Source organism: Toxotes jaculatrix, chromosome 8 (assembly GCF_017976425.1).
Source record: "Toxotes jaculatrix isolate fToxJac2 chromosome 8, fToxJac2.pri, whole genome shotgun sequence".
Lineage (NCBI taxonomy): Eukaryota > Metazoa > Chordata > Actinopteri > Toxotidae > Toxotes > Toxotes jaculatrix.
Genome location: NC_054401.1, coordinates 630,001 through 642,500, shown reverse-complemented (window position 1 = coordinate 642,500; position 12,500 = coordinate 630,001). Strand labels below are relative to the sequence as shown.

The 12,500-nt window shown below is 49.0% G+C and overlaps 1 protein-coding gene across 5 annotated transcripts in view; it reads right to left on the bottom strand.

Annotated features, from left to right (window-relative positions):
• Positions 1-12,500, bottom strand: part of LOC121186238 (sodium bicarbonate cotransporter 3-like) — a 36,536-nt gene that overhangs the window by 15,509 nt on the left and 8,527 nt on the right. Inside the window, exons 1-8 of one of the 5 annotated variants that reach the window (XM_041044926.1) lie at positions 8,413-8,775; positions 6,019-6,100; positions 5,310-5,450; positions 5,088-5,226; positions 4,786-4,946; positions 4,474-4,662; positions 2,245-2,646; positions 762-880 (exon numbers count right to left, since the gene is read on the bottom strand). In XM_041044926.1, coding sequence (XP_040900860.1) covers positions 762-880; positions 2,245-2,646; positions 4,474-4,662; positions 4,786-4,946; positions 5,088-5,226; positions 5,310-5,450; positions 6,019-6,100; positions 8,413-8,469 — 1,290 coding nt within the window. In that variant the 5' untranslated portion in view covers positions 8,470-8,775. Of the gene's footprint in view, positions 1-761; positions 881-2,244; positions 2,647-4,473; positions 4,663-4,785; positions 4,947-5,087; positions 5,227-5,309; positions 5,451-6,018; positions 6,101-8,412; positions 8,776-12,500 lie in introns of those variants that run through there. The other 4 variants (XM_041044922.1, XM_041044923.1, XM_041044925.1 and 1 more) reach the window with 4 other exon arrangements.

Sequence of the window (12,500 nt, the reverse complement as noted above, 5' to 3'; positions counted from 1 at the left end):
GGTGTGAGAGTCGAAGTCTGATACTCACTGCAGCACCAAATATGGATTAATTAATGAATAAAACTCAATGAGATCATCATGATGTCATGATGATGTCATCGTGATGTGACACTAACGTTCAAATCATCACACGTCCACCATGAATCTGACTCTTCATCACAACGATGTTTCACATCGAACACAACAACACAATCCAAACACAGACGCACACACTGCACCGCCACGATGAGTCACAGCACAGGCCACTGATTGGTCGACAGCCGGTGATTGACAGGTGAACAGACTTACGGCGGGCTTTCTGCCGGACGCTGGCAGCAAACAAACACAGTCGCAGTCCTGCTGAGACACAAGCCATCAGTCATCAGACCGGTTCACACTGAGCAGCGGCCTGAGCTCAGGGAGCTGCGCTGCCTCACAACACTCACACAACTAAACTCATGTCATGTTGAAGCCTCGTGTCATGATCACAGGTCTGAGTCCTGTTTGTGCTTCATGGTTTTACCTTTTCTTACTGAACCATAATTTTATTTACTCACTGATATTTTACTTCATAATCAATAATCATAACTCACTCACTAATGAATGTGTGATCGTGCTGTCTTGTCTGTACCTGTATGTATGTATGTATGTATGTATATGTACTTCTCATATAGTCGACCTCAGCCGTACAGAGCCTGATTGAACCAGTGGACCCTGCTGCATGAAGCACTCAGTCCACACCGTGTTTCAGTGGCTCTGAGTTCATGAAGACACGCTGATACCTTGCTGAAAGCCGCGGTGCTGTTTTCCCGGCTGCCTCCGTTGCCGCCGTTGATGCGACCGTCGCCGTTTTTGCCGTTGTCAAGGTTTCCTGGAGCCGACTGAGGGGACGCCAGCAGACCTGGAGGACACGAGGACACAGTCGTCAGTTTAACCATTTACACCAGTTTCTGATGCGCTCATGGATGTCTCAGGTCAGAGGGGGCTGACCTGGGACACATACCCCTACAGTTACATGTTGTAGACACGTACAGAACATGCAGTCCATTTTCTAACTGTTCCACATACTGATCAGAGTCTCAGGATAAAGGTCAGTTTGTCCTACAGACACCTCCAGGTCCAACTCCTTCTGTTTGACACAGACAGTAATGTATTTCCTGGAGCTCTGTGCTGATGAACAAAATGTAAGTTCACATGTGACAAAACAGAAAATGCAATCACACGTGTTTGACCTCTGAAGTGTTAATTATCAGCAGCCATCAACCACTGTGAGCGCGGTGATAACGAAGCATCCACAGGTTTCACCACACGACCGATCTCTGGTCCAATCTGAGCACAGATCAGCTGATCGTCTGATAACTGTTGCTGGGTTAGAGGAGGTTTGCACTGCTGAGAGTCTGAGCTCAGGCTGCTGCTTCAAAACCACAGGACTGCACAACAGATCACACACACACACACACACACACAGTTAAACAGCCTGTTACAGTCCATCAGTGTGGATATCCAAACGTTAGAGTCGCTCTGAGTCTGAGACTCTGACAGTCTGACTCCCTGCACGTGCTCTGCAGAGGTTTAACACTGAGACGTAAATTCTGCCGATGTCCAAACAGAAATTTAGTTCAAGTAAAAAGTTTTTCACTGTGACTTTTACTGATCTGGCTGAACAATGAATAAAGTTCCTAAATAAAAAGCTGGACTCGGCCATGACTGGCTCTGCTTACTGGATGTTTCCCCCTCAGGCCTGTCCTGTCTGTCCTCTCAGTGTCTGAGTTCCCGTTCTGTCTGCTCTGTCCTCTCCTCACACTCACTGTTTCCTGTTTATCTGGACTTTTTAAACCCGTCGTCCTCAGCACATGAGCTGTGACTCAGTAAACCTCCACAGATCATTAACACACTGAAGCTGAAGGTCACCAGTGTTCATTGTATTCTACCCTTCACAGGCTAATGGTGAGAGAAACATGTGTCTCTGCGCTGTGGCGTCTCGTCCAATGACAGAAAGACTTTAGGACACAGAGAACTGGATCTACTGATGGACACAAAGACAAACAGCTAAGTGGCTCCTGGAGGTGGCTCCTGTTAGCAGATGTTTGTTGGGTTATTCTCTGAGCTGTTAAATCAGACCAGCACCCACAGCTGTTTTCCAGCTGTGCTCCAGGCTCAAACACATAGTGAAGTTAGTTTACATGCAGCTCACACTCGGCGGGTTAGCGTGTCGTACGGCGCTCGGGGGGAAAGCGGTCCACACTGTGCCGTGCCGGTGTTTGCCTGTGTGACTGTGAGGAAGCAGCAGGTCCTGACAGGAGAGCTGGTCCTGTTTGTCCTCCATCCTGAACACCTCCTCCTCCTCCTCTTCAGGGGGGTGAACCACCACTTCTGGGATCCCTCCCCACAGTCCCTCTGGAGCAGAGCAGCGGTGGGGAGAGGTGGAGGATGGAGCGTCGAGGAGGGAGACAGGGAGGGAGGGGGTGAGGCCAGGCGAGCACGGCTCAGAGAGGTGGCGGCCATGACGATACAGCGTGGGAGTGATCTGAGGTGAAGGGGGAGGGCTGGGGAGGAGGCGTCCCAAAAGGTAGGAGATACGGGGGGACACAGGAGGGGTGGGGATGTTGCATGAGGCCACGGAGGAGCGATGGAGGAGGGAAAGACGAGAGGAGGACAGCCCCTCCCCTGAAGAGAAGAGAAGGAAGAAGAAGGTGAGAGGACAGAAACATCAGCACAAAGACGATCGATGCTCAGGCGGGCAGACGCAGAGGAAACACCACTGACCGATCAGTCATTCCTCACATCTGTACACCCATTCACCACAGCCTGGTAGGCCCGAAGGGGCCTGAAGGGCTCAGGGGCCCGAGGGACTCAGGGGCCCGGGGGGCTCAGGGGCCCGGAGGGCTCAGGGGCCCGGGGGGCTCAGGGGCCCGGGGGGCTCAGGGGCCTGAAGGGCTCAGGGGCCTGAAGGGCTCAGGGGCCCGGGGGGTTTAGGGGCCCGGGGGGCTCAGGGGCCTGAAGGGCTCAGGGGCCCATGCCCGGCTGGCACATTTTTCTCCTCACAGATGAATCAATATCAGTGCAGATGATCAATGACACTAAATCTCAATGGAGAAGTAACAAACATGTAGGAGATCATTTAGAAAGTCTAAATGTGTCATTACACTGTTTGACCAGCAGAGGACAGCCACAACTTTAGTCTTACAGTGTAAAGACGCAGGTCACTGTTGGACGGATTATCAGAGTTTATGTAAAATAATTAACAGAAATTAACACTGAGATTAAAACATCAGACTCACAGCGTCGTGTCCTCTGTGTGTCCTCTGCCTGCTGTCCTCTCTGTCAGTGAGGGTTTTTATATTTTACTCATTTTCTTTTCACTGCCCATTTTTTCTCCACATCTTTGTTATAAGCTGAATGTAACATCATGACCTCTGAACTCTGCTCTTCTTCTTCGTGATCACATGATGTGAAAAGGTTTTTACTGATTACAAAGTCATGTAGTGTTTCCTCAGACAAAACTCAGAGTCTGCTGTCACTCTGTGAGGAGCAGGCAGGTGTTAGACACACACACACACACACACACACACACACACGCACACGCACACGCACACACGCACACCGACCTGCAGGTTTCAACACGACACAGCTCCTGGTTACATCAGCTGAGTTAAAACATTCCTCACTCGCTCACAAACAGGATTTATGAGTCCGGATATTAAAACGCTGACTCGTCACATGCTATTAGCTGGTTATCAGCCCGCTGACTCAGCAGGTTCCGGTCAGGTTAGCGCTGACCGGCAGGAAACGGACCAAACGACTGCTGAGGACAGCAACAGGCTCCTGGACTCACGCTGAATATTAACGAACATTAGAAAGTGTTCAGGCCACGTTCCCTCAGAACACGCAGACACTTCCGGTCAGAGCTCCGTCACACTCAGGAACCCCACAGCATGCCCACACACTGCCAGGCAGGATCAGAGGCCCGCCGCCCTGTCACTCTGTCACCTCAACCAGTCAGGACGAATAAACTCTGAACAACATGAGAGAGGGGAAACACAGACTCCTGGATTTAATGTTCAAATCTTACAGAAGATTTGACTAAACCACAGGAAACAAATATCATGACCTGAGAATTATAAGGTTGTTTCTGACGTTTGTGAAGAGACGAGTCATTCACACGGATCCTGACTGGGTTTGAGAGAAGAGAAGGAGGGACAGTAAGAGAAGGAGGGACAGACTCTGGACCTGACTGCATCATTCTGAGAGTCAACAAGTCTTTAACGTGACCAGTTACATGTCAAATTAAAATCATATGTCTGAATCACTGTCCCTGCTCAGATGTTGGGTCCTGACTCGCCTCGGTCAGCTGGACTGAACTGTCCTGTCGTGTAGAGACAATCACTGTGTCCTGTCTCCATGTTCACAGTGTGAGAGCGACAGAAGGAAAGAATCCTGCAGATCAGAGTTTAAAATCTGAGCCTCAGAATGACAAGAGCGCTGTGGCCTCACCGTCTCGCTCCAGTAAATGGGGGTCGGAGTGTTTCTTGCCTATGTCGGCGAAGGATCGAACCAGCGGGATTCGGTTGCTCAGCTTCTTCTCGTTCTGGTGGTGGTGACGTCTCAGCATGGCCTCCCTCACCTTCTCTCGAACGCTCTCCTCCAGCTGACCCGATGCCAGCATGCTGTCAATCACCATGTCTGCGAGTGAGGGGGACACGAGGTTAGCTGATGAGTGTCACCTTAAACTTTCTACATTCAGGGGCTCATCGGCTCAGTGAGCGCCGGGGCAGCGCCGGGGCGGCGCCGGGGCGGCGTGCTGACCTGCGATCTCCTCGATGGTGTTGGCTCTCATGTCCAGCAGCACGGTGCCGTTCAGGATGCAGGAGCGCAGCTCGAACAGACTGTGCAGAGACAGCGTGGCCACGTAGGGTTTACTCCAGCGCTCACCGCCGTCTTCAACGTCCTCCTCAAACTTCAACCACCTGAACACACACACACACGCACGCACATGCACGCACGCACACGCACGCACACAGTTAGGCAGTTATTCTAAACCTGGCATCACACGCGGCCGTTTCAGATCAAATAAAGTTTCAGATGTAAATAAAGGTGTGTGTCCTCGCCTGGCCGTCTCCTTCCACTCCTGGACGTTTCCGTCCCTGAAGGCGAGCTCGTCCAGCTCAGTGAACAGGTCGTGGGGTATGTGTTCCTCATCATCGTCCTCCGTCCCGAGGATGAACTGGACTCTCTGAGACGGCGTGTCTGCAGGACAACACACACACACTCATGACATCGTCTGCATCTCACGGCCAGTGTTACATACTGGGACTGAGCCCGAGCCAGACCGTTAGTGGGCGACTCTCGTCCGTCCTCCCGGTCTGAGCGGTCCCGTCTTTTCCGGTGATGTCTGTGCCCTCGATGGCGATGTCGCCTCCGGCTCTGTCGACCCAGAGGGACGTGGACCCCGACGTACACCGCCCTGTGACCTGACAGGCAAACAAACTGTGAGGACACCATCACTACAGCCACGTCCAAAGTCAGAAAGCTGCTGCTGAAAGTCTGAAACAAATATTAAATCTGTTCTGAACAAATCCATTAAACGGAAATGTTGATTCTCTGCTGACGTCAGTCAAACATTAAAAACAAATGAACTGAAACTGTCCATCAGTGTCCATCAGTGTCCATCAGAGCCATTGTCCCCGAGCACATGAAAATGAACAGTGTGGACACAGTTCTCCTCACCAACACAACAACACAGTCCCAGTATCCAAACTGGAATAATCCTTTTTTCTGACCTTACTTTGAGAAACGCGCGCATTTTTATTTATTTTTCCTTTCCTTTCTGCTGTAAACTTCCACATTTGGATCCATGAACCTCTGCATGTTAAATACACAGAGTTAAAATAAAAAACTCGGACTCTGCAGCAACAGACAACACGTCTGAACGCTACTCTGTGTTTGACTGTAAACACAGACACAGGCTGGTTAATGGAGAGTGTGTGTGTGTGTGTGTGTGTGTGTGTGTGTGTGTGTGTGTGTGTGTGTCAGACTCACTCTCCAGTTCTTCTTTCTCAAAGTTGGTGTAGAGGGTGGAGCTGGTCTTCCCTCGGTCCAACACCGCCTCCTCATCGTTCCCCTGCAGCGCGCGCACACACGCACACACACGCACACACACACATTAATCAATAAAACAACAGTGGTTTTATTTGACAGGAGGCTCTCAGACACAGCGAGCAGCAGACCCATGCACAGACACACACAGTGACACACACAGAACACACACACACACCCCTCACCCTTCACCTCTGACTGTAACTGTGCCTACACATGCAAAGCTCTGCTCAGACTGAGTGAACCAGGGGTTACAGCTCTGTCCGTGTGAGTCCACAGAGGTCACGTATGTGATCTGTGCAGGTCTGAAGGTTTACGGTGATCTACACAGAACAGAACGTACGAGGAGGAAACAGCAGCGTCCATCTCATCTCTGGCAGAACACACTGACCCCCCCTCCACAGGAAGCTAGATGACTGAAGTGTCGTCGGTCCAAATCAGCTGTGAGGGCCTCAGGGTGACGGATCCATCCGGTCCATGGGGTTAAATATCGATTTCACACTCTGATGGACGCAGAGCTCAGAGGATTCCTCGCTTCCTGTCATCACAACGTCTGTTATCATACGGACCCGACGCCACGCTGACCAACAGGAAGTGGAGAAATGTGGGCTCTGCTGTTCCTGCTTCACTTGTTTTACGACGCTGAGCGATCAGTGTGAGCTGATCTGAGTTCAGCTCTGAAACATTCAGCAGCACGGAGCTAACATGCACAACACGTGTGATCAAAGGCAGAAGATACAGACTGGGAAGAAACCAGCAGATAATCTGGTGAAAACATTGAGTTTGAGGTTCCTAAAAATAAAGTTTGGCCTGGAGGAACGTGATGATGGCTCTGATTTCTGCTTCGGGTTTCAGATTTACAGCACCCAGAAGAAGCACATGTCCTGAGAGCGCAGGAGCTGATACTCTTTTCACTTTCTGTGACCTTTATGCTGTTTTCAGTGCCAAACTTCTAACACCAGCAATGAGTGACTCCTTAAGCTGTGGTGTGGAGCTCAGTGTAGAATCCTCTGACCCTCTGATGATGAGAGGGGGCTTTTACACCGTGTGCTTCACCCTCTGGTCTGGTTCCTGATGGTCTCTCTGCTACGTGCAGTGCACAGCAGAGGAAACGTGTTTGCTTTGACGCAGTTCATCACTGTGCAGCAGACTATGTTCATTATATATTTTATAACTATTACTTACATTCAAATCTAATATTACTATATTCAACAGATCTAAAGAATTCATTTCAGATTTTTTAAGGCTTTTCCAAACCTACAGATCCATCCGTGCTTTTATTCTGAAGGTGCAGGATACATTTCAGAAATACTGTTCCCATGAACACAACAGCTCCTACGAACATTCTTTACAATTTATTGATCCATGATCATTATGACTGATCAGTCACATGTATTTTCTACCATGTGACCTCCCGGGAGCTCTGTGGTTTTGGGTCACGTGATCTGAACCCGTCCTTTGACCTTCACTTCCTGCTTGTTTTGTTCCTTAAAAACTTTTTGGCGTGTGATTTTTATGCATTGGATCTTCACATTGATCTGAAATGACATGGATTACTAATGAACATGTAACGTGGGAATTTAACAGTAAATTGATAGATAATTTTTACATTAGCAGTTTAACAGCAGTGTACTGTGTGCTGCTTTCATTCAGAGAGGACGTTTGTTATTAGAGAAAAAGGCATAAAATGATTTTACTACTTAAAACATTCTAAAACTCTTGTACATTTACTTTAACGGATCCGGTTGTTCAGTTTCTGCATTCTGTAATTACTCTGTGTGTAACACGCATGTTGCATGTGGAGTTTTTCCTTTTTCTGAAGCGAGTGTCACATGTTGTGTAGCCTGTAAAGCCGCGTGATAAATGTGTGTCGGGCTGATGCATCACTCTGTCAGTTGTGGTTTGCTGGTTTGTTTTTGGTTTTGCTGGTTTTCTTGGTCTTTTGATCTGATCTGTGGCTTTAGGGGATCATTTCTGAGTTAATGAACTTGCATCATATTTGCATGTTTGCCTGTGCACGCAGAGGCAGGATGTTGGTTTATCAGTGCACACTTTGTTCACTTCTGATCTGTCACTGAGCTCATTTCCTGTTCAACTATCTTATTTCCTCAAATGTCTCATGAGGCTGATGAAGTCCAACGTATCGGTCATGTTGTTAAAAACCAGCTGTCAGCTTTCAGGCAGTGTGCCGCTGCCACCGTGAAACATTCTGCCGCTCTGTGGCACACGAGAGACACAACGTGAGACACAACGAGAGACACAACGTGAGACACAAACTAAGTTTCTGTGATACATACATCACATGTCTCTGGACGATCAGGAACAGCAGATACATACCAGCGACATCGCTCTGGCCACTCGCTGACTGGCAATATCTCCCCAAAAGTCTCCCATAGCTGCTCCGTCCAGAACAGCTGACCGTGTCTAATTAACTCCTCGGATTCCAAAAAGCCCTCGGGGCAAAACAGAAAACGTCCAAAACAAGAGGAAAACTTTCTGCTGGTGAACTCCCCACCGTGCGAAATGCTGCGAGTGAGACACAGACTGACTGTCAGCAGCAGTGCGTGGATCTGCGAGTCGTCCAGGTTCAGTAAGTAAATACAGACAGCGCGCTGCCAGCACAGCCTCGGCTATGATTCATGTATTTATAGCCGAGTGTGTTGCTTCACTGCCTGTCAGAGCAACCAGTGAGCCAGGAAGTCTGCAAACACAGCAAGATAAAAAAAAGAGAGAAAAAAACAGGAGGCGGGTGTCTGATGGACGTGTCCTCTGCATTTCTGAGCAGGAACAAGACAAACAGAGCAGATCAAACTGCTGTGAACTGAAACCACCCGGAACTGACACGTCAAGTCCAACCAGACCTGAGCCCAGTCCTTAACATAATGTTTAAAGGCCTAAGTCAGTCATTGTGTGCTCTTTTTGTCCTCTGACCTTTGACCTTCCTCCATGGTTGCTTTGTAGTGTCAGTGATGTAGGAAGCGTCTCCTGCTGACTGCGAGTCTGTGTGTGAGAACCATGTTGGCTGAATGTGATTTGCTCAGAGGGGCACGTCAGCGCTGAGGACTCTCGTGTTTCTCTGCATTTGAAAAAAAACCCAAAGGACAACAGCCCTCTGGACACGCTCGTCCCTCCCTGTACGAGCCTCACGGCGAACAGCAGCGTTTTTCCACTCAGCTCAGGAATCACAGAGAGAAACAACAACAGGCCTCTGCACGAGCACAGAGCACTTATCCACATAAAACACATGACTATTTCAGCACACACAGAAACACAGACACACACTCCAACACCCTCCTCTTGGCTCCTACAAACACAATCAAGTGACTGAACACAGACACAGAACTCGACACTGCCTCAGCCTCGTAAAAGGAAATACTTTAAATGTCATTTGACAAATATTGATGAGCAGCATGTTAGCTGTTATAACTTCCTCCTTATCCAAAGCACAAAATCCCACAAAGATACAGAACAGAAATAAGCTTCAAATCCTCAAACTGGAGAAACTGGAGTTATCAAGACAGCTGCTGATTCACTCTGTCGATCAATAATCGATTAATAAATCAATCGTTTCAGCCATACGTGTGTACTGGCTTTATGGAGCCTTCACCCAGAGCTGGACGATAAACTGGACAAGTCAGAATATTGGCTGGTTTAGCTCATCAGAGGTATATCGCAGGTATATCGCAGATATATCGCAGGTATATCGCAGGTATATCGCAGATATATCGCAGGTATATCGCCATCTGTAGCTGATGTCAGCAGAGAGGTGTCTGACACACCATTAAAGTCATTTACCTACATTTGTTTTCACACTTTAAAATGTCCCACTCAGCAGCTGTGTGTGAGAGGACGATGTGTAACCAGCGGCAGTGCGACAGGTGCCTGTGGTACTGAGGAACCTGCAGAGGGAGCTCGTCCTTACGCTGCTGTGTAAACTGTGACGCGCTGTGACAACAGGGATTTGTGCAACCTGCTGCAAAGCTCAGTGCAACAGGACAAGGTTTCAGACAAAGACTCAGGCAGCCAGGTGGTTCAGCACCTGTAATACAATATGTGGAGCATGCAGAGCTTTTCTAGTCTGCTTTGACTGGATTTGTACAAATAAAGAAAAAAAAATCGAATCTAATCTGCGCAGGTGACAAATCCAGCAGGAGGGGGGTCAACAAACAACCAAACCTCCAACTGACAGAGCGTTCACAAAACCTACAGGACTTAAACTACACATAATGTCAGCTTACAGAGGGAGTGAGTGCTCCCTGCTCCCAGCAGGCTTCAGTGCTGTATGATGTAAAGACCCCAGAGCTGATCTGAGGCTGCACTGAAGAATGACTTACACCACTGATTAATCTGGTTCATTTTCTTGGTCAAACTCACAAGGTGTTTAAAATGAAAGCAGGCTTCTGAGTAAAGTGTGTGGTAAATATACAAAACTGATCGTCACATTAAACAGCCTCTTGTGAGGTGCTTTATTTTGAAAAGCACAAGTGGTTTCACGTCACGCGTTGACTCCAAGATAAAAATCTGTCCATACAATTGAGTCACAAATCATTTTGATTGGTCCCAGGGACATTAAAACCTTTCACATGAGGGGGAGGGCAACAGGAAGCAGGGTGCTCTGGGAAAGAAAGCCTGGAGCTGGACAGGGTTCAGCGTTTGGCTCAGAGGCACTTCATCAGGGAGGTGAGGGGCTGAACTCCACACCTCAGGACTGGTTCTTCACCACAGACAGAACTCAAACACAGAAATGAAGAGGTGCTGACATTTCATATGATGAAAATAAATCTGCAACTCTTCATTTTTATTAGCGATCGTTTGTTTCAGTCGTTTCTTCAGCAAAATGACCAAAGATCTGCTCAATCAGAATACACAGGTCGTTACTGTGTCACCGCCCCGAGCTGCCACCAACACACACACACAGACACACACACAGACACACACAGACACACACACACAGACACACACACACACACAGACACACACACACAGACACAGACACACACAGACACACACACAGACACAGACACACACACACACAGACACACAGACACACAGACACACACAGAGACACAGAGACACACAGACACACAGAGACACAGACACACACACAGACACACACACACACACACACACACACATAGACACAGACACACACACACACACACACACACACACACACAGACACACACACACAGACACACACACACACACACACACACACACAGACACACACACACACAGACACACACGCAGACACAGACACACACACACACACACACAGACACACACAGACACACACAGACACACACACACACACACACACACACACACACACACTGCACCATGGTGGTAATATAACAAACTATAGCACATTACATTAGTGTGGAGACGTGTAGAGCTGCTACTGAATTATTAATATATAAAAAGACATTAAAATTAGACCAAGTGCTTTATCTCTGAACCATATCTCTGAAACACTGGCAGAGGAGCTAAACTGCTTCTTTACCCGGTTTGAATCACAGCAGCATGCCCCAACCATGCCCCCACCCCCAACCTCACCCACACCCACACCCCCATCTGGCTCTGGCTCCAACGCAACCCCACTCACCATCCAGGAGCATGATGTCAGACGGGTGCTCCTGGCAGTGAACACCAGGAAAGCTACTGGCCCAGACGGAGTACCTGGCAAGGTGCTCAGAGCGTGCGCTCACCAGCTCGCCCCCACCTTTACCAGGATCTTCAACCTCTCTCTGGATCAAGCAGTCATCCCACACTGCCTCAAATCATCCATAATAGTCCCGGTGCCGAAGAGGTCTCCCATCACCAGCCTGAACGATTACCGACCGGTGGCCCTCACTCCGGTAATCATGAAGTGCTTTGAGAGGCTTGTCCTCCAACACATCAAGGACTATCTCCCCCCAGACTTTGATTCTAACCAGTTTGCTCACCGTGCAAATAGATCCACTGAGGACGCCATAGCTGTAGCTCTTCACTCTGCACTGAACCACCTAGAGCAGCAGCAGAGCTACGTCCGGATGCTCTTTGTGGATTATAGTTCTGCATTTAACACAATAATCCCGGACAGATTATGCACAAAACTGGACACTGTTGGCCTCCCCCCTCTCACATGTGCCTGGATAAAGGACTTTTTAACAGACCGACCCCAGACTGTGAGACTAGGTCCCCACCTCTCCTCCACCCGCACGATGAGCATCGGCTCCCCACAGGGCTGTGTGCTGAGCCCTCTCCTCTACTGCCTCTACACCCATGACTGCAGGCCGGCCCACAATGACAATCTTATCGTCAAGTTCGCTGACGATACTACAGTGGTCGGACTCATCTCCAGGGGTGATGAGGCTGCCTACAGGGAGGAGATCCTGAAGCTGGCTGCTTGGTGTACTGAGAACAACCTCGCTCTCAACACCAAG